The 23,868-nt window shown below is 39.5% G+C and overlaps 1 protein-coding gene across 1 annotated transcript; it reads right to left on the reverse strand.

The window, feature by feature from the left end:
• On the reverse strand, nucleotides 1-23,581 carry LOC131929922 (sodium/potassium/calcium exchanger 4; the record flags this gene model as incomplete). The annotated part of the gene is given in 13 exon segments (XM_059286313.1): nucleotides 1-343; nucleotides 1,075-1,140; nucleotides 4,945-5,046; nucleotides 6,025-6,124; nucleotides 8,115-8,239; nucleotides 8,627-8,698; nucleotides 11,628-12,016; nucleotides 15,732-15,899; nucleotides 18,233-18,333; nucleotides 19,371-19,474; nucleotides 20,100-20,183; nucleotides 21,542-21,739; nucleotides 22,660-23,581. Coding segments are annotated over 13 exon segments (2,565 nt in total). The 3' UTR covers nucleotides 1-89.
• Nucleotides 23,582-23,868: the final 287 nt, after the last annotated feature.

Here is a 23,868-nt window from a genome sequence, read left to right on the forward strand (position 1 = left end):
GTAATTTTTTTAATTTTCTCAACAAACTTAACAGACAAACACAAACATGGGGGGTCAGTACAGGGGGTAACACAGGGGTCAGGGCGGGTTCAACACTTCTTTTCTGAGTGGATTTGAAATAAGACGTTCATCTCGATGAGAATGACGAAGGTGATTATCACAAAGTAGACGATAAGGGTGATGACCCCGTAAATAGGGGTCAAGGTCCAGTTGACACATTGCATGGACATCCACAGGTAGGCGATGGTCAGAAATAGGGTCAAGGTTGCGTAGACCATGCCGTCACTACTGATAGGCGTACCGCCTTTGTTAAATGCTGCTGCGTCGATTAACCAAGGCACGCCTGGGGAAAAAATGAAAGTAACAATAACAGTTTACAATGAGGGATAGGTATTGAACAATTACAGTTTACAATGAGAGATAGGTATTGAACAATAACAGTTTACAATGAGAGATAGGTATTGAACAATAACAGTTTACAATGAGAGATAGGTATTGAACAATAACAGTTTACAATGAGAGATAGGTATTGAACAATAACAGTTTACAATGAGAGATAGGTATTGAACAATAACAGTTTACAATGAGAGATAGGTATTGAACAATAACAGTTTACAATGAGAGATAGGTATTGAACAATAACAGTTTACAATGAGAGATAGGTATTGAACAATAACAGTTTACAATGAGAGATAGGTATTGAACAATAACAGTTTACAATGAGGGATAGGTATTTAACTTTAACAGTTCACGATTAGAGATTGGTAATTAACAATAACTGTACACACTAAGAGCTAGGTAATTATCAATAACAGTTCACAATTTGAAATAGGTATTTAACGCGTCTTGTTGAAAAACGCTTTAATTAAACGTTGACACCAATTTAAAAAAAAAAAAACTACATTGTTTAAAAATACATTAAAAAACTACATTGTTTAAAAATACATTAAAAAAACAACATTGTTTAAAAATACATTAAAAAAACACTTACAGAAAAACTACATTGGAAGAAATCTACATGGTTTATAAATAGCTAGAATCACTCACAAATTAAACAGTGTACTCAGTACCTACCAAGGCACAGTAAAATGTCAAATACATTACTCCCTATAGCGTTAGAGACTGCCATATCGCCGTAACCTGGTCAAAAAAAAAAACCTCACGAGTTTTTTAGGGAGTCATAGACAGTTGACAAATTTTCAAAACACTTATTTTTAAAGCATATTGTATAAACGACAACATTATAGAAATAAGGTAAAAACACAACAAGTGCATTTTCTCATTAGTATATTGTAAATTATACCACATGACAACCTACTAACAACAAACAGAAGACAACCTACTACCAACAAACTGAAGACACTCTACTACCAACAAACAGAAGACAACCTACTACCAACAATCAGAAGACAACCTACTACCAACAAACAGAAGACAACCTACTACCAACAAACAGAAGACAACCTACTACCAACAAAAAGAACACAACCTGCTACCAACAAACAGAAGACAACCTACTACCAACAATCAGAAGACAACCTACCACCAACAAACAGAAGACAACCTACTACCAACAAACAGAAGACAACCTACTACCATCAAACAGAAGACAACCTACTAACAACAAACAGAAGACAACCTACTAGAAACAAACAGAAGACAACCTACTACCAACAAACAGTAAACAACCTACTACCAACAAACAGAAGATAACCTACCACCAACAAACAGAAGACAACCTACCACCAACAAACAGAAGACAACCTACCACCAACAAACAGAAGACAACCTACTACCAACAAACAGAAGACAACCTACCACCAATAAACAGAAGACAACCTACCACCAACAAACAGAAGACAACCTACCACCAACAAACAGAAGACAACCTACTACCAACAAACAGAAGACAACCTACCACCAACAAACAGAAGACAACCTACTACCAACAAACAGAAGACAACCTACCACCAACAAACAGAAGACAACCTACCACCAACAAACAGAAGACAACCTACTACCAACAAACAGAAGACAACCTACCACCAACAAACAGAAGACAACCTACAACCAACAAACAGAAGACAACCTACTAACAACAAACAGAAGACAACCTACTAGAAACAAACAGAAGACAACCTACTACCAACAAACAGAAAACAACCTACTACCAACAAACAGCAAACAACCTACTACCAACAAACAGCAAACAACCTACTACCAACAAACAGAAGACACCCTACTACAAACAAACAGAAAACAACCTACTACCAAAAAACAGAAAACAACCTACCACCAACAAACAGAAGACAACCTACTACCAACAAACAGAAGACAACCTACTACCAACAAACAGAAGACAACCTACTACCAACAAACAGAAAACAACCTACTTCCAACAAACAAAAGACACCCTACTACCAACAAACAGAAAACAACCTACTACCAACAAACAGCAAACAACCTACCACCAACAAACAGAAGACAACCTACTACCAACAAACAGAAGACAACCTACCACCAACAAACAGAAGACACCCTACTACCAACTTTCAGAAGACAACCTACTACCAACAAACAGAAGACAACCTACTACCAACAAACAGAAGACAACCTACTACCAACAAACAGAAGACAACCTATTACCAACAAACAGAAGACAACCTACTACCAACAAACAGAAGACAACCTACCACCAACAAACAGAAGACAACCTACCACCAACAAACAGAAGACAACCTACTACCAACAAACAGAAGACAACCTACCACCAACAAACAGAAGACAACCTACTACCAACAAACAGAAGACAACCTACTAACAACAAACAGAAGACAACCTACTAGAAACAAACAGAAGACAACCTACTACCAACAAACAGAAAACAACCTACTACCAACAAACAGCAAACAACCTACCACCAACAAACAGAAGACAACCTACCACCAACAAACAGAAGACAACCTACTACCAACAAACAGAAGACAACCTACCACCAACAAACAGAAGACAACCTACTACCAACAAACAGAAGACAACCTACTAACAACAAACAGAAGACAACCTACTAGAAACAAACAGAAGACAACCTACTACCAACAAACAGAAAACAACCTACTACCAACAAACAGAAGACAACCTACCACCAACAAACAGAAGACAACCTACTACCAACAAACAGAAAACAACCTACTACCAACAAACAGCAAACAACCTACTACCAACAAACAGAAGACAACCTACTACCAACAAACAGAAGACAACCTACTACCAACAAACAGAAGACAACCTACTAGAAACAAACAGAAGACAACCTACTACCAACAAACAGAAAACAACCTACTACCAACAAACAGAAGACAACCTACTACCAACAAACAGAAGACAACCTACCACCAACAAAAAGAAGACAACCTACTTCCAACAAACAAAAGACACCCTACTACCAACAAACAGAAAACAACCTACTACCAACAAACAGCAAACATTCTACCACCAACAAACAGAAGACAACCTACCACCAACAAACAGAAGACACCCTACTACCAACTTTCAGAAGACAACCTACTACCAACAAACAGAAGGCAACCTACTACCAACAAACAGAAGACAACCTACCACCAACAAACAGAAGACAACCTACTACCAACAAACAGCAAACAACCTACCACCAACAAACAGAAGACAACCTACTACCAACAAACAGAAGACAACCTACCACCAACAAACAGAAGACACCCTACTACCAACTTTCAGAAGACAACCTACCACCAACAAACAGAAGACAACCTACTACCAACAAACAGAAGACAACCTACCACCAATAAACAGAAGACAATCTACCACCAACAAACAGAAGACAACCTACTACCAACAAACAGAAGACAACCTACCACCAACAAACAGAAGACAACCTACTACCAACAAACAGAAGACACCCTTCTACCAACTTTCAGAAGACAACCTACTACCAACAAACAGAAGACAACCTACTACCAACAAACAGAAGACAACCTACTAGAAACAAACAGAAGACACCCTACTACCCACTTTCAGAAGACAACCTACCACCAACAAACAGAAGACAACCTACTACCAACAAGCAGAAGACAACCTACCACCAACATACAGAAGACACCCTACTACCAACTTTCAGAAGACAACCTACCACCAACAAACAGAAGACAACCTACTACCAACAAACAGAAGACAACCTACCACCAATAAACAGAAGACAATCTACCACCAACAAACAGAAGACAACCTACTACCAACAAACAGAAGACAACCTACCACCAACAAACAGAAGACAACCTACTACCAACAAACAGAAGACAACCTACTACCAACAAACAGAAGACAACCTACCACCAACAAACAGAAGACAACCTACCACCAACAAACAGAAGACAACCTACTACCAACAAAGAGAAGACAACCTACCACCAACAAACAGATTGACAACCTACTACCAACAAACAGAAGACAACCTACTACCAACAAACAGAAGACAACCTACTACCAACAAACAGAATACAACCTACTACCAACAAACAGAAGACAACCTACTACCAACAAACAGAAGACAACCTACTACCAACAAACAGAAGACAACCTACTACCAACAAACAGAAGACAACCTATTACCAACAAACAGAAGACAACCTACCACCAACAAACAGAAGACAACCTACTACCAACAAACAGAAGACAACCTACTACCAACAAACAGAAGACAACCTACTACAAACAAACAGAAGACAACCTACTACCAACAAACAGAAGACAACCTACTACCAACAAACAGAAGACAACCTATTACCAACAAACAGAAGACAACCTACCACCAACAAACAGAAGACAACCTACTACCAACAAACAGAAGACAACCTACTACCAACAAACAGAAGACAACCTACTACCAACAAACAGAAGACAACCTACCATCTCTGGCAACAAAGACACTGGACAACAAATCTGGAACACTAGTTCCTGCAGCTAAAACAGTCAGACCAGTGATTGTTTCTGGAATCTTCCAGACACTACCTGTAAAAAAAAAACATCACATCTATTCCTAAAACAAAACCCAGTAAAGCACCTTTAATTCTTTTCAGATCAGCTTCAATTTATTTAAAAATTAACACAAACGTAGAAATAGATCTCGTCTAATAAATTTTAATAAATAACAAGGTTTGGCAAAAAAAATAATTGCTTATTTAATTTCATGTAAAAGAAATTGTAATATAGAGTGAAGATGGGGAGAGATAATGTGACGTGGTCGGATTGTAGATAGCTGGACTGCTAACACGAAAGCATTGAGTTTGGATCTGGGTTTGGACTTGAGTCTGTAGGACATCCTTTGGCCCACCCAGCTCTGATGGGTACCTGACATAATTCGTGGCTGGACTTTGTGCTGACAACACCATCTCTTTAAATACCAAATTAAAAAACACATAGACTCTGCTTCATCTGCTTTAAGGATCGTTAGGTCTGAAGGTTAAACTAGGTGGGTAGAGATAGGACAGACGATTCCCACTATGATGACCATACAAGAAGTGCACTCAACATTTAAGGTCAGATGGATAGGGGACAGATGGTGAGCACTTGGTTACTTGTAGGCGCAGCGGATACCATCAGGATGGGTCATGCCACTACAAAATAGTGGCCTACCATCAGGGTGGGTAATATACGGAGCCACTACACAAACAGAAAGGGTCATGTATGGAGCCACTACAAGATAGTGGCCTACCCTCAGGATGGGTCATGTATGGAGCCACTACCTATTTGTGGCCACGCCCAGTTAAGTATTGCAATCTGGAAGTGGTGGCCCATTCTCCATCATGAGAGACTGAAGATGATGATGAATGACTGAACTACTCCCTATATCAACTCACAGGTTCCTAATCTATGGGTTACAATCCCCAGAGAGGGCGGCGGTTGTCGGGGGGTAACAACTTTTAACTAAACCACGCCTCCTCCGAAACCACGCCCCACCACGTAGCCACGCCTTTCATCATGACAAACCTGCTAATGAAATCATCCAAACCATGATGTAGCTGTACAGAGCAATGTATACAACGGACATCATGAAGGATATCAAATACAGCTTGCCCTGCCACGTATCCTGAAATATTTCAGAAAAAAAAAACAACAACAGTTGAATGCACTATACACTAATGGCATTGAGACACCATCTATATATATATATAATTCTCTTAATGGTGACCATGGGAGACACCACCACGTACATGCACGCTCTCTAGGCATATAGCTATCACCCCACCCCCACCATTCTGGTGAGCTAAGGTTCACCCCGAATGTTTACAATTGTAGAGCTGGTTCGAATAAGTAACGGCAGATAATGTAGCTTTTAAACGATTTGAAATTAAGGATAGGTAAGAAGTTCTGCTTGATCTTCTCATTTTGTCGTCCGTAAACTGTCGTCACTGTTGCTGTTTTAACGGGGGTGGGGGGGAGGGGAAATGGAAGGAGGGTAGTGTCGAATTCACTAACTATGAAGTTCTGAAAATTAGAAAATAAAAACAACTAAATAGCGGCGTATTAAATAATAAGTCAGTTACTAGAAATTTCTCTCAACGTTTATCATACCATGTTGAATTGGAAAACCAAAAACTAAATGACCACGAACTTGTTTATAGAGGAGATTTTAGTTCTCATTAGAAATATTTAATTAATATGAAGAATTTATTTTTCTCGTGGGGGAGTCGTTAAAATAGTTGAATTTTAAAGCCATCTGCTGTTGGGTAATCGGCATTCAACAATCCGTCTCCAGGTTGCAATCTTTCTAAGCGCTAAAACCTAAGCAATATCCACATAAAAAGAAGCCATTCTTCACACCCATAAAGAATCTTCTTTAGACCTAGCGATCCATTGGGCAGATGAAGTAGAGTTCTTATATTTCTTGACCTCGGCATTTGAATAGAAAGTGTGATCAGCACTATGCCCAGTCGACTTTACTTTCCCTAACAAAAGTTAAGTACCCATCCAGTGGCGTAGCGAGGTCGGGTGTCACCCGGTGCGGCACTTAATGGTGTCACCCCCCCCCAGAGGCGTAGCGACCCTTCCCGGGGACAAACTTTCAAATTTTCGATTTGCACCCCCCCCCCCTCAAACTTTCGATTTGCGCCCCCCCCCCCCCCCCTCAAGTTTTTCACTATATATTTTGCTATTTTTTGCCTTGGTGTCACCCCCCTAAATGGTGTCACTCGGTGCGGTCCGCACCCCCCGCCCCCCCCCCCTCGCTACGCCCCTGTACCCATCAGAGCTGGGTTGACTCAGGGACGTTCTACTGACTTTGACCGGGATTCGAAATCGAGACATTCGGGTTAGCATCCTAGCGCTATACCGTTTATAGTTTTAGATACCCATGCCTGAAGTTATAGATGAAAATGTATGCGGGGGCTATGCATCATACCATACATTAAGGCTGAACCGGGCTGAATGACTGTCATGTCGAACGAATATTGTATATCTTGTTTAATAAGAAACACATCTTACGACCTCTACAATTCTCAGGGCCTATTCCTGTAACCTAGTATGGTGTGATCGGATGGTAGAGCACATTGCTGCTAACGTGAAAGTCTTGAGTTCGGATTCCAAGCACGTCCATGGTCTACCCAGCGACTAACTCACGTGATGTGAAGTAAAGTTGGCTAGACACAGAACTGACCCGTCTTCCCTTGTATCACGAGGTCAACTAACGTGATCTCTACATCTGAACTTGAGGGGCGGAGTGGTCTAGCAGAGTAGACTGCTAACACGTGTGTCTCGAGTTTTAAGCCGGGTTCAAGTCAGTAGACCGTCCCTGAGTCCACCCAACTCTGATGGGTTCCTAACTCACGTTAGGGAAAGTAAAGGCGGCTGGGCATAGTGCTGACGACACTATCTCTTCATATGCCGAGGTCACAGAAACAAGTGAACTCTACTTCACATGCCAGATAGACCGTGAAGTTTGAAAAGGGAACTTTACTTTTTACTACATCTGAACTTGAATCTCTAAAAAGTCACGTTACTATTTTTTGTAGCCGGATGGACTTCCTATTTACCCGACCCCTGCCCCCCCCCCCCCTCCCTAACGTGACGGCATCACTCACCACCAGCCGACTGTCTGGAATCGTATAGACGTGAAGCAGCGTCACCGGAAGTATGAAAATGTAGTAGCACCGCCCCATAAACGATGCCGGAAATTCCAGAGGGTTCTCATAAGCGCTGACTTCGACTGTGGACAAAAGCAAAACTTGGATTACGATCATCACTGCAGTGAACAAAACACTCAACGGCTTAATTTTAATTTATTACAACACTATATTAAAATATTTTGTATTTTTCCATTGTTCAGGATGTCTTCCCTATGCACAGAGTTCCTCAAAAAAAAAAAAAAAAAAAAAAATCTATGCAGTTTCGGGTTATTTTTCTTGATATATTTTTCTTGTCATGTTCATTGAAACCAAACAAGGTCGCGATCTAGAAGTCACAAGGTCATTGGATTTTCTTTACAGCTGACATACTTCTTGTGTTTAAACCTGGTCCAGCTACTTGAGACACGCTACTACTAGAAAAAGTGTTAAGCTATTGTCTACACTGTTTGCAGACTCAAGGTACACACCTTTCATATACTTTTTATCGATAGCCTCTTGAACACTACCCGGTGCGGATCCGGAGCCCTCCTGAACTACACCTAGCGTCCCAGTCGCAGGAATAGAACAATACAAATATCAACAAGGTGGGGCCAGTCCAAAGTGCTCATTTATTTTTAGCCCGAGTTCTAGTGGCTTAATTTGCATTGAGTTTATGTTGGTGTTTAAGCATCTTACATATTATTACATAGTTATTTATTTTCTGAATAAAAGAAAGGTTAACATATATGTATATATAAATAATATTTAATATACAGATTGCCAGAATAATAAGTTTCATAAGTGGCCAGATAAAATATACTTTCAGATGTAACATAAAAAACAGAGTGGTCACATAAAATAAGTTTTAAGAATTTTTTAATAAATTAAAAATATTCAAATACTCTATATGAGTGACTATCGTTTTTTTTCAATAGCTTGACAACAAAACAGAACACATATACTATACGCATAGCCAAAAAATATAATGAATAAACCGGGAGTGATATCCCATAAACTTTCTCGAATATTCTTATGTAACTTGGAATATAGACATGATTTTTAATTACTTAAACTTTTAAAAATAGAATAGAATCTCATAGAAAATAGAATTGCGCACCAAGCGAACGCCAAAACAAAATGTGCATAATAGTGCGCAATATTATTAGTACTTTAAAAATTTACATGCGTTTTTTGAGAAATCGGAAATAGCGTAAATTAGTACTTCCGGTCAACGGAAATTACTCATAATTTGACAGAAGGTAGAGAATTAGATTTTTTACTTACTTGTGAAATTTCATTTATCTATCTAAAATAGTACTCAAGTTATAGGCTTTTGAAAAATTCAAAGTAGAAAAAGTACCACTTCCGGTTATCGGAAATCGCACAAAAGTTGATGCGGATCTACGATTTCGGTAAAATACTTATATATGAAATTTCATCAACCTAGCTGTAACGGTACTCAAGTAATCGTGTTTACACACAGACAGACAGACACACACACACAGACACACAGACATACGGACAAGATTGCAAAATTATGTTTTTCCGTATCAGTGAGGTGTAAAATCTCGATTTTTTTTTGCACGGTTACAAGACTTTCTCTATACTCCGTATATACGAGAAAGTAAAAAAGCGAGAGTCGGTGCCCAAATTTTCTAGACAAAGAGCATTTATAGAAGCTTTAAATCCTTATTAATCATAAGACCATCCGCCTGGAAGTGAAATTAAACCAATGTTCTCAAGACAAAGGGCATTCTATAAAAACTTCACATCTTTACTACTAATTAGACCATTCTATAAAAACTTCAAATCATTACTGCTCATAAGACCATTCTATAAAAACTTCAAATCATTACTGCTCATTAGACCATTCTATAAAAACTTCAAATCATTACTGCTCATTAGACCATTCTATAGAAACTTCAAATCATTACTGCTCATAAGACCATTCTATACAAACTTCAAATCATTACTGCTCATTAGACCATTCTATAAAAACTTCAAATCATTACAGTTTATTAGACCATTCTATAAAAACTTCAAATCATTACTGCTTATTAGACCATTCTATAGAAACTTCACATCCTTATTACTAATTAGACCATTCTATAGAAACTTCAAATCATTACTGCTCATTAGACCAATCTATAGAAACTTCACATCCTTATTACTAATTAGACCATTCTATAGAAACTTCAAATCATTACTGCTCATAAGACCATTGTATAAAAACTTCAAATCATTACTGCTCATAAGACCATTGTATAAAAACTTCAAACCACTACTGCTCATTAGACCATTCTATAGAAACTTCACATCCTTATTACTAATTAGACCATTCTATAGAAACTTCAAATCATTACTGCTCATTAGACCAATCTATAGAAACTTCACATCCTTATTACTAATTAGACCATTCTATAGAAACTTCAAATCATTACTGCTCATAAGACCATTCTATAAAAACTTCATATCACTACTACTAATTAGACCATTCTTTAGAAACATTAAATCACTACTGCTCATTAGACCATCGACCTGGACGTGAAACTAGACCACATGTTTTTACCACGAGGACAGTGGTGTAGAATTTGACATGTAATTAAAGATCTAGCATCGCCTACATAATAAACATCTGGCCTTAAAGATTAACTATCAGCTAGTAACACAGCACATGATTATAAAGCGTGTGGTTAACTATCAGCTAGTAACACAGCACATGATTATAAAGCGTGTGGTTCGAAAGTACTTTGTCACACAGCACGTAGTAAAAAAGCACATACACACAATGCGTATAGTTACAAAGCACGTATATACAATGCGTGTAGTTCCAAAGCACGTATATACAATGCGTGTAGTTACAAAGCACGTATATACAATGCGTGTAGTTACAAAGCACGTATATACAATGCGTGTAGTTACAAAGCACATACACACAAAGCGTGTAGTTACAAAGCACGTATATACAATGCGTGTAGTTACAAAGAACGTAGCAACAAAGCACGAATTTAGAAACATACGTCAAGTCAGGACGAGTTTCGCTAGAGAGATACAACCTACTCAATGTGGTCCCTATCAAAAAATTGCACAAGAGAAGACACAACGTATCAACGTATTTCTTTGCAGGAATGATACATAAACATAATGGAAATATTCCTTGATTTTATGTAAATCGACATGTAAAATTAACTGATACTTGTTTTCTACTTAGATTTACGAACGTGATTTACTGATCTAATCCTTGATATCTACATATTAACGACACAAAGAATCAATTGAGCTAATCCTTGATATCAGAACACTAATAAAATAAAGAAATGACTGACATAATCCTTGATATATTCACACTAACGATACAAAGAATTGACTGACCTAATCCTTTATATCTTCACACAAAGAATTCACTGACCTAGCCCTTGATATATGACGAGACAGACAAACCAAATAAAACGAGAACGGAAAACCGAAGGTTTTAAAAAATAAAATTACTTTTATCTTTTCTATCGTCTTCCTCTTCATTAGCCACCTCTTGCTCCTGATCCTGAACGACCAACGTCTCTAAGTGCTCTTCCGACATCTCTTTCTTGTCAATGCTGGTACCATCAGATTCATCCGGTTTCTCCGAGGGAACCTTCACAACCTTGACCTTGGGCAAGTCTAGCTTCTCCATCTTCTGGCTGCCCTGGCTACTCTCCTGGTACAAGGAGCCCCCGATAGACTGTCTGATGCGGGTGATCACCTCGTTATTAGACATGCCCATCTTCTCCACCTCTCGCATGCCAGACTTTGTCAGTGGGGTCTCAAGTTCCATCAACGGTTTGATGGTGCCAGCAATGCGGCTGTGTCGTCTTGCTTCCATCATCACCAAGCGGTTGTTGCTGAGAGATGGATATAGAGAGTAAGAGAACTTAGTCTAGTGGAATCTATAATGTATGATGGGTGGATGTAGAGAGTATGAAAACTTAGCCTAGTGGAATCTATAAGGTTTGATGGGTTAAAAGAGAAAATATGAGATCTCAGCCTCGATTAATCTATATGGTTTGATGGGTTGCTATAGAGAATATGAGATCTCAGCCTCGATTAATCTATATGGTTTGATGGGTTGCTATAGAGAATATGAGATCTCAGCCTCGATTAATCTATATGGTTTGATGGGTTGCTATAGAGAATATGAGATCTCAGCCTCGATTAATCTATATGGTTTGATGGTTGCTATAGAGAATATGAGATCTCAGCCTCGATTAATCTATAGGGTTTGATGGTTGCATTAGAGAATATGAGATCTCAGCCTCGATTAATCTATATGGTTTGATGGGTTGCTATAGAGAATATGAGATCTCAGCCTCGATTAATCTATATGGTTTGATGGGTTGCTATAGAGAATATGAGATCTCAGCCTCGATTAATCTATATGGTTTGATGGGTTGCTATAGAGAATATGAGATCTCAGCCTCGATTAATCTATATGGTTTGATGGGTTGCTATAGAGAATATGAGATCTCAGCCTCGATTAATCTATATGGTTTGATGGGTTGCTATAGAGAATATGAGATCTCAGCCTCGATTAATCTATATGGTTTGATGGGTTGCTATAGAGAATATGAGATCTCAGCCTCGATTAATCTATATGGTTTGATGGGTTGCTATAGAGAATATGAGATCTCAGCCTCGATTAATCTATATGGTTTGATGGGTTGCTATAGAGAATATGAGATCTCAGCCTCGATTAATCTATATGGTTTGATGGTTGCTATAGAGAATATGAGATCTCAGCCTCGATTAATCTATATGGTTTGATGGGTTGCTATAGAGAATATGAGATCTCAGCCTCGATTAATCTATATGGTTTGATGGGTTGCTATAGAGAATATGAGATCTCAGCCTCGATTAATCTATATGGTTTAATGGGTTGCTATAGAGAATATGAGATCTCAGCCTCGATTAATCTATATGGTTTGATGGGTTGCTATAGAGAATATGAGATCTCAGCCTCGATTAATCTATATGGTTTGATGGGTTGCTATAGAGAATATGAGATCTCAGCCTCGATTAATCTATATGGTTTGATGGGTTGCTATAGAGAATATGAGATCTCAGCCTCGATTAATCTATATGGTTTGATGGTTGCTATAGAGAATATGAGATCTCAGCCTCGATTAATCTATATGGTTTGATGGGTTGCTATAGAGAATATGAGATCTCAGCCTCGATTAATCTATATGGTTTGATGGGTTGCTATAGAGAATATGAGATCTCAGCCTCGATTAATCTATATGGTTTGATGGGTTGCTATAGAGAATATGAGATCTCAGCCTCGATTAATCTATATGGTTTGATGGTTGCTATAGAGAATATGAGATCTCAGCCTCGATTAATCTATATGGTTTGATGGGTTGCTATAGAGAATATGAGATCTCAGCCTCGATTAATCTATATGGTTTGATGGGTTGCTATAGAGAATATGAGATCTCAGCCTCGATTAATCTATATGGTTTAATGGGTTGCTATAGAGAATATGAGATCTCAGCCTCGATTAATCTATATGGTTTGATGGGTTGCTATAGAGAATATGAGATCTCAGCCTCGATTAATCTATATGGTTTGATGGGTTGCTATAGAGAATATGAGATCTCAGCCTCGATTAATCTATATGGTTTGATGGGTTGCTATAGAGAATATGAGATCTCAGCCTCGATTAATCTATATGGTTTGATGGTTGCTATAGAGAATATGAGATCTCAGCCTCGATTAATCTATATGGTTTGATGGGTTGCTATAGAGAATATGAGATCTCAGCCTCGATTAATCTATATGGTTTGATGGGTTGCTATAGAGAATATGAGATCTCAGCCTCGATTAATCTATATGGTTTGATGGGTTGCTATAGAGAATATGAGATCTCAGCCTCGATTAATCTATATGGTTTGATGGTTGCTATAGAGAATATGAGATCTCAGCCTCGATTAATCTATATGGTTTGATGGGTTGCTATAGAGAATATGAGATCTCAGCCTCGATTAATCTATATGGTTTGATGGGTTGCTATAGAGAATATGAGATCTCAGCCTCGATTAATCTATATGGTTTAATGGGTTGCTATAGAGAATATGAGATCTCAGCCTCGATTAATCTATATGGTTTGATGGGTTGCTATAGAGAATATGAGATCTCAGCCTCGATTAATCTATATGGTTTGATGGGTTGCTATAGAGAATATGAGATCTCAGCCTCGATTAATCTATATGGTTTGATGGGTTGCTATAGAGAATATGAGATCTCAGCCTCGATTAATCTATATGGTTTGATGGTTGCTATAGAGAATATGAGATCTCAGCCTCGATTAATCTATATGGTTTGATGGGTTGCTATAGAGAATATGAGATCTCAGCCTCGATTAATCTATATGGTTTGATGGGTTGCTATAGAGAATATGAGATCTCAGCCTCGATTAATCTATATGGTTTGATGGGTTGCTATAGAGAATATGAGATCTCAGCCTCGATTAATCTATATGGTTTGATGGGTTGCTATAGAGAATATGAGATCTCAGCCTCGATTAATCTATATGGTTTGATGGGTTGCTATAGAGAATATGAGATCTCAGCCTCGATTAATCTATATGGTTTGATGGGTTGAACAAGAGAACTTGAGATGCCAGACCACTATTTTGCTTCTACAAAACAACTGTTTTCTTGTATTGACTTTTGTTAACATAACTGATACTATATAATCATGCTAAAATCGTAAAAAGTTAAACAAAAAAAAGAAAAATATGGCAAGCGATAAAATTATTGTGACATCGTTTCAAATTTCAGCTATTTGGGATTCATCGATTGCATTCATTTTTCAATTGGAATTTTAGAATTATTTTATTGATTCAAATATTTAAAAAAAAACGTTCTATAATTCTCACTGAGTCAACCGGAGTTGCCTTGGAAAAGTAACACAATGAAAATCACAACAACTGTTTTACTAGAAAAACAAAATGGCGAACTATAATTCTAAGATGTTATATTATTAATAATTACATGTTTGAATATTTCTAGCCTTAATAAAATAGGTTGTAGTTGTGTACCTATTTCACATTTTTTTTTTAAATGTTCAATTTTGTTTGAAAAATAAGCTTTCTGGCATTTGCACTTTTAAACCAAATTTCTAGCCTATTTTGATATATTTTTATAATTTAATTAAATTTTCTAGTCTTCTTCTCCTGCTTTTTTCCCACTTGTAATATAATTGTAATATTGAACGTGATTTTCATTCGATACAATTAAGTATAATGTGTCAACCTGTGATGTGCTATATTGGCCATTGACTCCGATTTCAGCCTGCTTTTCATTTTGGATTTGCTTTCACAGCCTTTGTCTAAACTAGAACGAACTACAAGGCAGCAGTTGTTGGATTTTGGTATTATTTCTTATATATTTAGTTGCTGTCCCTAGCTAACGTGCCTCATCTGCCCGGGGTTTCAACTCAAGATTTTTCGGTTGAGCAACCATGAGTGTAACTCCCCTTCCCCCCTTCCCTACAAAAACAACCGAACCAAACCCAGTTGATGTTGAATTCGAAATCTTGCTGACGTCTAGCACCTACCTTGCTAAATCATCTTTTTCATCCACGAGAAATTGATTGGTCCCTAAGACCACCGGCTTGGCCCTGGCCCGTTTTAGCCTGGCAATGGCCCACTTTTCCAGTCGCTGGTTGACGAACATGACGCCTATGTAGGCGATGTATGCTATGATCATGACCAGGGCCTCCCACCTGTGGACACAAGGGGCACAACTCAACACTCTCATACAAGGGGCACAACTCAACACTAGGAAACAAGGGGCAGAACTCAACACGCTGACACAAGGGGCAGAACTCAACACGCTGACACAAGGGGCAGAACTCAACACTCTGACACAAGGGGCAGAATTCAACACTCTGACACAAGGGGCAGAACTCAACACTCTGACACAAGGGGCAGAACTCAACACTCTGACACAAGGGGCAGAACTCAACACTCTGACACAAGGGGCAGAACTGAACACTCTGACACAAGGGGCAGAACTCAACACTCTGACACAAGGGGCAGAACTCAACACTCTGAAACAAGGGGCAGAACTCAACACTCTGACACAAGGGGCAGAACTCAACACTCTGACACAAGGGGTACAACTCAACACTCTGACACAAGGGGCAGAACTCAACACTCTGACACAAGGGGTAGAACTCAACACTCTGACACAAGGGGTACAACTCAACACTCTGACACAAGGGGCAGAACTCAACACTCTGACACAAGGGGTACAACTCAACACTCTGACACAAGGGGCAGAACTCAACACTCTGACACAAGGGGTACAACTCAACACTCTGACACAAGGGGTACAACTCAACACTCTGACACAACGGGCAGAACTCAACACTCTGACGCAAGGGGTACAACTCAACACTCTGACACAAGGGGCAGAACTCAACACTCTGACACAAGGGACAGAACTCAACACTCTGACACAAGGGGTACAACTCAACACTCTGACACAAGGGACAGAACTCAACACTCTGACACAAGGGACAGAACTCAACACTCTGACACAAGGGGCAGAACTCAACACTCTGACACAAGGGGTACAACTCAACACTCTGGCACAAGGGGCAGAACTCAACACTCTGACACAAGGGGTACAACTCAACACTCTGGCACAAGGGGCAGAACTCAACACTCTGACACAAGGGGTACAACTCAACACTCTGGCACAAGGGACACAACTCAACACTCTGGCACAAGGGGCAGAACTCAACACTCTGACACAAGGGACAGAACTCAACACTCTGACACAAGGGGCAGAACTCAACACTCTGACACAAGGGGTAGAACGCAACACTCGGAAACAAGGGAAACAACCCCGATTTTTCGTACTAAAGCAGAGGAAGTCACGCAACTTGATTTCTACACTTTAGTATCGAACGGAGTGGTCTAGCGGTAGAGAGCTGAACTGCTAATCTGTAAGTCTCGAGTAAGAATCCGGGTTCAAGTCCCTGAGTCCACCCAACTCTGATGGGTACCTAACTCACGTTAGGAAAAGTAAAGGCGGCTGGGCATAGTGCTGACGACACCATCTCTTCATATGTCGTAGTCACAGAAACAAGTGAACTCTACTTCACTTGCCCTATAGACCGTCAGGTTTGAAAGGGAACTTTAAGAATCGAAAGTGCTTATTTCGGTCAATGACAGAGGAAAAATGTAACGTGCTGATATAATATCATCTCCTCTCGAGTTTTCTTTCATGCGTGGCAGCATCGGTAGTTATTAGTATCCACAAGGTTACGGGTTCAAATCCTATTTTAATTAAGGTGGGTTTTTTTGTCATTAGTGCAAATGGCATTAATAATATAATTTATCCACACATTATAACATACGTGGGGTTAGGGGTTATATTTTGGTGTTAGGGGCTAGTGTTAAGGGTTAGAGTTTAAGCGTTAGGGTTTATTTTATGCTGGGTTAGCGCTAAGGAAATTGTAAGAAAATAAATATTAAGAATTTAAACAAGTTAATGCAATATGTATCTTTTGCCTTATAGATCTACGTCTTATGAAGAAGTATTATCGCTTTTCCTCTGACGATATATTCTTACTGTAGAGGAAATAAACGCTGTGTTTATTTCCTTTCAACCGTGAGGGTATATGTCTACATCTTGACAGGATGTAAGAGGATATAAGCACCTTGTGTATTTCTTCTATCGTTGGCCGCTAAAGCCATACACCCACCCACCACCCACTCCCTCCATCTACCCACATTTCTACAGTCCAACTAGCCAATGTTCCCACTAAGCTGTGCGGTTGCGCGGCCGCGCATTAATTTTAAACCTAAGGCGCATTCATTTTGTAAATTACATACCTACGAATAAGACTTTCAGAGCACAAAATACACATTGCACACAACTTTGTTCCCCTTAGAGATAATGTTGCCCACCACCCATTTATTCATGCTATTGCAATCCACTTCAAGTCAGTAAACATTTCACAAGGGAGATAACTAGCGTTACTCCAAACAATCTATATCTCATTGTTACTTCCCTTGATTCTAAAGGGGAAACCATTCTACTCACCACACGATCAAGCTGTCGTTCATGAACACAGCCATCAGGACGATGGAGATAAAATAAAAGATCGTGTCACGGGTCAGTGGATACCAGGTCAATTGAACTGGCTGGAAAATTAGAAGTTTGTCAATTAGCTGGGAATTTCGATGTTAGACAAATTAGCTAGAAAATTAGGTTAGACAAATTAGCTAGAAAATTAGGTTAAACAAATTAGCTAGAAAATTAGGTAAGTTATATTAGCTAGAAAAATTAGACAAAATTAGCTAGAAATTTAGGTTAGACAAATTTGCTAGAAAATTAGGTTAGATATATTAGCTAGAAAAATTAGACAAATTAGCTAGAAACTTAGGTTAGACAAATTAGCTAGAAAATTAGGTTAGACAAATTAGCTAGAAAATTAGGTAAGTTATATTAGCTAGAAAAATTAGAGAAATTAGCTAGAAACTTAGGTTAGACAAATTAGCTAGAAAATTAGGTTGGATATATTAGCTAGAGAATTAGGTTAGAAAAATTAGGTAGAAAATTAGGTAAGTTATATTTGCTAGAAAAATTAGACAAATTAGAAACGTAGGTTAGACAAATAAGCTAGATAATTAGGTTAGACAAATTAGCTAGAAAATTAGGTTAGATATATTAGCTAGAAAAATTAGACAAATTAGCTAGAATAGAAACTTAGGTTAGACAAATTAGCTAAATAATTAGGTAAGGCAAATTAGCTAGAAAATTAGGTTAGACAAATTAGCTAGAAATTTAGACAAATTAGGTAGAAAATTAGGTTAGACAAATTAGCTTTAACACGGCAGTTAGTCAATTTAATTAGCTTTTAAAATATAATTATCTGTGGAAATTGGTTAATCAAATTAGCTGGTAAAACAGAAGTTATTCAAATTAACTAACAAAAAAGACTTTTGTCAAATTATCTAAAAAAAACAGTAGTTAGTCAATCCAATAAGCAAGGATGAAATATAATCAAGATTATTATCAAATTGATGTTTTTGTAAAAACTGAAATATTTGATAATTTTAAAAAATCTATTATTAAAAAAAAACTCAAAATATTTGTATTAAGAAAAGTAAATTAGAAGACTTATAAGACAGGATGAACATCCTAACAAAGATACGTGTTAAGACCGCTAGAGCCTGACCATTCCAGCGAAGATGGCACTGCATCCAATGATGACCAGTAAGTTAAATATAGAGGAGCCAACAATGGCACCGAGTCCTACGTCATTTTGGGCGAGAAAAACACCTGGAATATTCGAAGGGGTTGGGTCATGGTTTGATGGCTGAAGGCTAGGATTAGTGGGGGGGGGGGGGTAGATAGGGTTGGTGTGGGTGGTTGGTGTGGGTGGTAGTTAGGGTTGGTGTGGGTGATAGTTAGGGTTGGTGTGGTTGGTAGGTAGGGTTGGTGTGAATTGTAGGTAGGGTTGGTGTGGGTGACAGGTGTAGTGTGGGTTACAGTGGGGGGGGGGGGCAGTCAGGTTTTGTGTAGTAGATGATGTAAACACAACCCATTTACACATATGTTGTTAAAGGGTAGTCCAACTAGCTACTCCATACATACATAGATACATACAATCATACATAGATACATACATATATACATATAATCATACACAGATACATACAGTCACACTTAGATACATAAATCATACATAAGTATATACAATCATACATAATACATACAATCATACATACAATCATACATAATACATACAATCATACATAGATACATATAATAATACACAGATACATACAGTCACACATAGATACATCAATCATACATAAGTATATACAATCATACATAATACATACAATCATACATACAATCATACATAGTCACATACATAAAAGTTAGCTGCTATAAGCCTCACCTATAACAGACGTACAAAATTCTGGAGCTGAACTGGCTGCAGCCATAAATGTCGCGCCAGCTACATCTGCTTGTAGGTCAAGGTCTGTTAAAAATAAATAGTTGAAAGTTTAGTGTCAAAAGTTAGTGGTGATTTTTTCTAATCTGGGTGGGGTGGAAGGGGGACGGGGTGTCTGACTATAGAGAGGGTGTTGCAAAAAGTGGATTGATATAATAAAACAAGTTGCGCCTTCAGGTTTTTTCTCAAAAAAAAAAAAAAAAAAAGAAATGAAAAAGGAAAAAATAAGCTAAAGTCGTGGTGATAGGATGGAGGGGTAAGATATTTTGCCTTCACAGGTATGATAAGGGACTGCACGAAGTAGATGTCACACACAGACCCTAGATGTTACATACACTGGATGTCACACATACTAATTGTCACACACCCTAGATGTCACACACCAAAGATGTCACACACATACAGACCCTAGATGTCACACACACACCCTAGATGTCACACACCCTAGATGTCACACCTACTAGATGTCACACACCCTAGATGTCACACACATACAGACCCTAGATGTCACACACACACCCTAGATGTCACACACCCTAGATGTCACACCTACTAGATGTCACACACCCTAGATGTCACACACATACAGACCCTAGATGTCACACACACACCCTAGATGTCACACACCCTAGATGTCACACACCCTAGATGTCACACCTACTAGATGTCACACACCCTAGATGTCACACACATACAGACCCTAGATGTCACACACATACAGACCCTAGATGTCACACACCCTAGATGTCACACACACACCCTAGATGTCACACACCCTAGATGTCACACACATACAGACCCTAGATGTCACACACACACTCTAGATGTCACACACCCTAGATGTCACACACATACACACCCTAGATGTCACACACATACAGACCCTAGATGTCACACACCCTAGATGTCACACACACACCTACTAGATGTCACACACCCTAGATGTCACACACATACACACCCTAGATGTCACACACATACAGACCCTAGATGTCACACACCCTAGATGTCACACACACACCCTAGATGTCACACCTACTAGATGTCACACACCCTAGATGTCACACACATACAGACCCTAGATGTCACACACCCTAGATGTCACATACCCTAGATGTCACACACCCTAGATGTCACACACCCTAGATGTCACACACATACAGACCCTAGATGTCACACACACACCCTAGATGTCACACACCCTAGATGTCACACACATACAGACCCTATATGTCACACACATACAGACCCTAGATGTCACACACACACCCTAGATGTCACACACCCTAGATGTCACATACCCTAGATGTCACACACCCTAGATGTCACACACCCTAGATGTCTCAGATACAATCTAGATGTCACACACACACATTCACACCTACCTTCACAGATGTGCTCTAGTGACGGCACAAAATAGATATCACACACCCCAGCGATGGCAGCAAACATGTATGAGCCAATAAACAGATGGATGAGCCAGCCTCCCATATCGGCCTGTTCTTTGGTCAGGAAGTCTCCGGGCATACTGTGGCCTGAGCTAGAGGAGCCTTCACTACAGCTGATGTTGGCGTCACCCTCTGCTAATGATAAGAGCACCCATGGCATCGGCAGGGATCAGAGATGGAAATGGGAATGGATTAAATTTAAGATGTCAAATGGTCTTAAACGGGTATGACACGGGCAGTGTTTCTTCCAGACTTTTTTCTCCGGGGGGGGGGGGGGGGGGGCACTTGACATTTTCGGGGGCGGACACTGGTAAAAGTATATGTTTACTATATAAAATCCATCTCGTTCGGGGGGGGGGGGCGGTGTAGACTTTCTTCGGGGGGCACGGACGGACGGACACACGGGGAGGACATTGAGACAAGATTTGTTTCCTTCCCCCCCCCCCCCGACGAAGGAGGAGGGGGAACTTAAGACTAAGGAGGTGAGGGGGGGGGGGGGGGCGACGACGCTAGTTAAAGTATCTATTTTTTATATAAATTATATATTTTTATTTCGTCCGGGAAGGCGGTAGACGTGTACTCCCCACCCCTCCAACTACGGAGATATGCTTGAAAGAGACTCTGCATAGAACTGATAAATGCATGATCTAAAGTAGAGATGACATGTTGATGGCTTACGGTAAAAAAGATGTCAGGTTAACAACCTTGGCTACAGAAGTTACATCTAGTTCTTTATAATTATGTAAAGCGGGGTGGTCTAACCAAGTCTTAAGGCGCAAATTGCTACGAATACAAGGTACGTTCAGCTTACATGGCACCGTATGGTGGAACCAAGCTAATGCATGACGTCATTCAATCATGCTGGGCCTGGTACTCAAGACGTTATAATTCATAAGCCAATATCACATAAACAGAAGAACTCTACTTCCACTATTATCTGAACCGTTATATCCCAGCGAGTATTGTATAACTAACTCGTATTATAAACTAATAACTACAGTATGTTGCATATTTGTGTGCTGAAGGTTGACACAACAAGAGGACGTAATGCTAACCTGCTTGCCGCCTCGTTCTTACAAGAAGGTCGTCTCCCATGTTATCCTCCAGCCCCGCGTCTTGTGAAAACATCCCTCTGTACAAACTAATACACATGATGCTTAAACAATAGGCAAGCGACATCCCTGCTAGCCGGTACATCTGCCGGTGTTTGACCCGGCGCCATGGGTACCGGCAACAGTTCCGGTTTTTCTCTTTCGCCGGATGCCGGTTCGTTTTGTCGCCCTGTTCGGCCTGGTTCGGAGTTCCGGTGACGTCATCGTCGGAGAAAGAAAACTGCTGAGGGCGTTTACTGGAGGTGGGCGTGGCTTCTGGGGTTGTGGTCTTGGGGTCGACGTGTGTGTTGGTGATGCTAGGGTAGCGCTGGGCGTACCCAGTGGCGTTGGACGTATCGTGGGTCGTTTGGGTAGAGAGATCAGGACCAGGGTCCTCTGGTGTGTGTTCTATACGAGGGTAATGTCCTAAAGTCCTATAGCTGTCCGAGCTGTGAGGACATGTAGCGGTGACACCCCTGTCTATAGACACACGTGTTGTGTCACCACACGGCGTCTCGGTGTCACCATTTGGGGGTGGTTTTAGTGTATCACCAACCAGCTCCGTAGCTGAAAGTACCGTGTCACCATGAAGATGTTGACATGAACACGGCGTCTCACCACCCACCTGTTGAAACATACCTGTGTCACCACCCAAGCTCCCGGTCTCACCATCGTCAGGTGACGTGTCACCGCCCCCGGCCACGTGACCTGACGTCACTGCCGGGACCACCCCGTGATCCCACGTTGTCTTTGTGTGGCTGGGCATCCTACCACCATGACGTCACGAGTAGCCTCGTGGAGGTCATGGGTCAGCGTTGTATCCGGTGCCAAGAAGATTCATCTCTGTCAACGGCCGGTCTGGCCTCTTGATGCACGTACAGGTACCCGAAGAGTTCCTGGTACAAACAATACAAAATTATCTATCTCACCAAGACGATATATACATAAATAAATAAATAAATAAATAAATAAATAAATATATATATATATATATATATATATATATATATATATATATATATATATATATATATATATATATATATATATACATATATATATATGTATATATATATATATATATATATATATATATATATATATATATATATATATATATATATATATATATATATATATATATATATACATACATATACATATATATGGCTG

The sequence above is a fragment of the Physella acuta genome, unplaced genomic scaffold (assembly GCF_028476545.2).
Source record: "Physella acuta isolate Inbredline_101_S28 unplaced genomic scaffold, ASM2847654v3 ptg001693l, whole genome shotgun sequence".
Taxonomy (NCBI): domain Eukaryota; kingdom Metazoa; phylum Mollusca; class Gastropoda; family Physidae; genus Physella; species Physella acuta.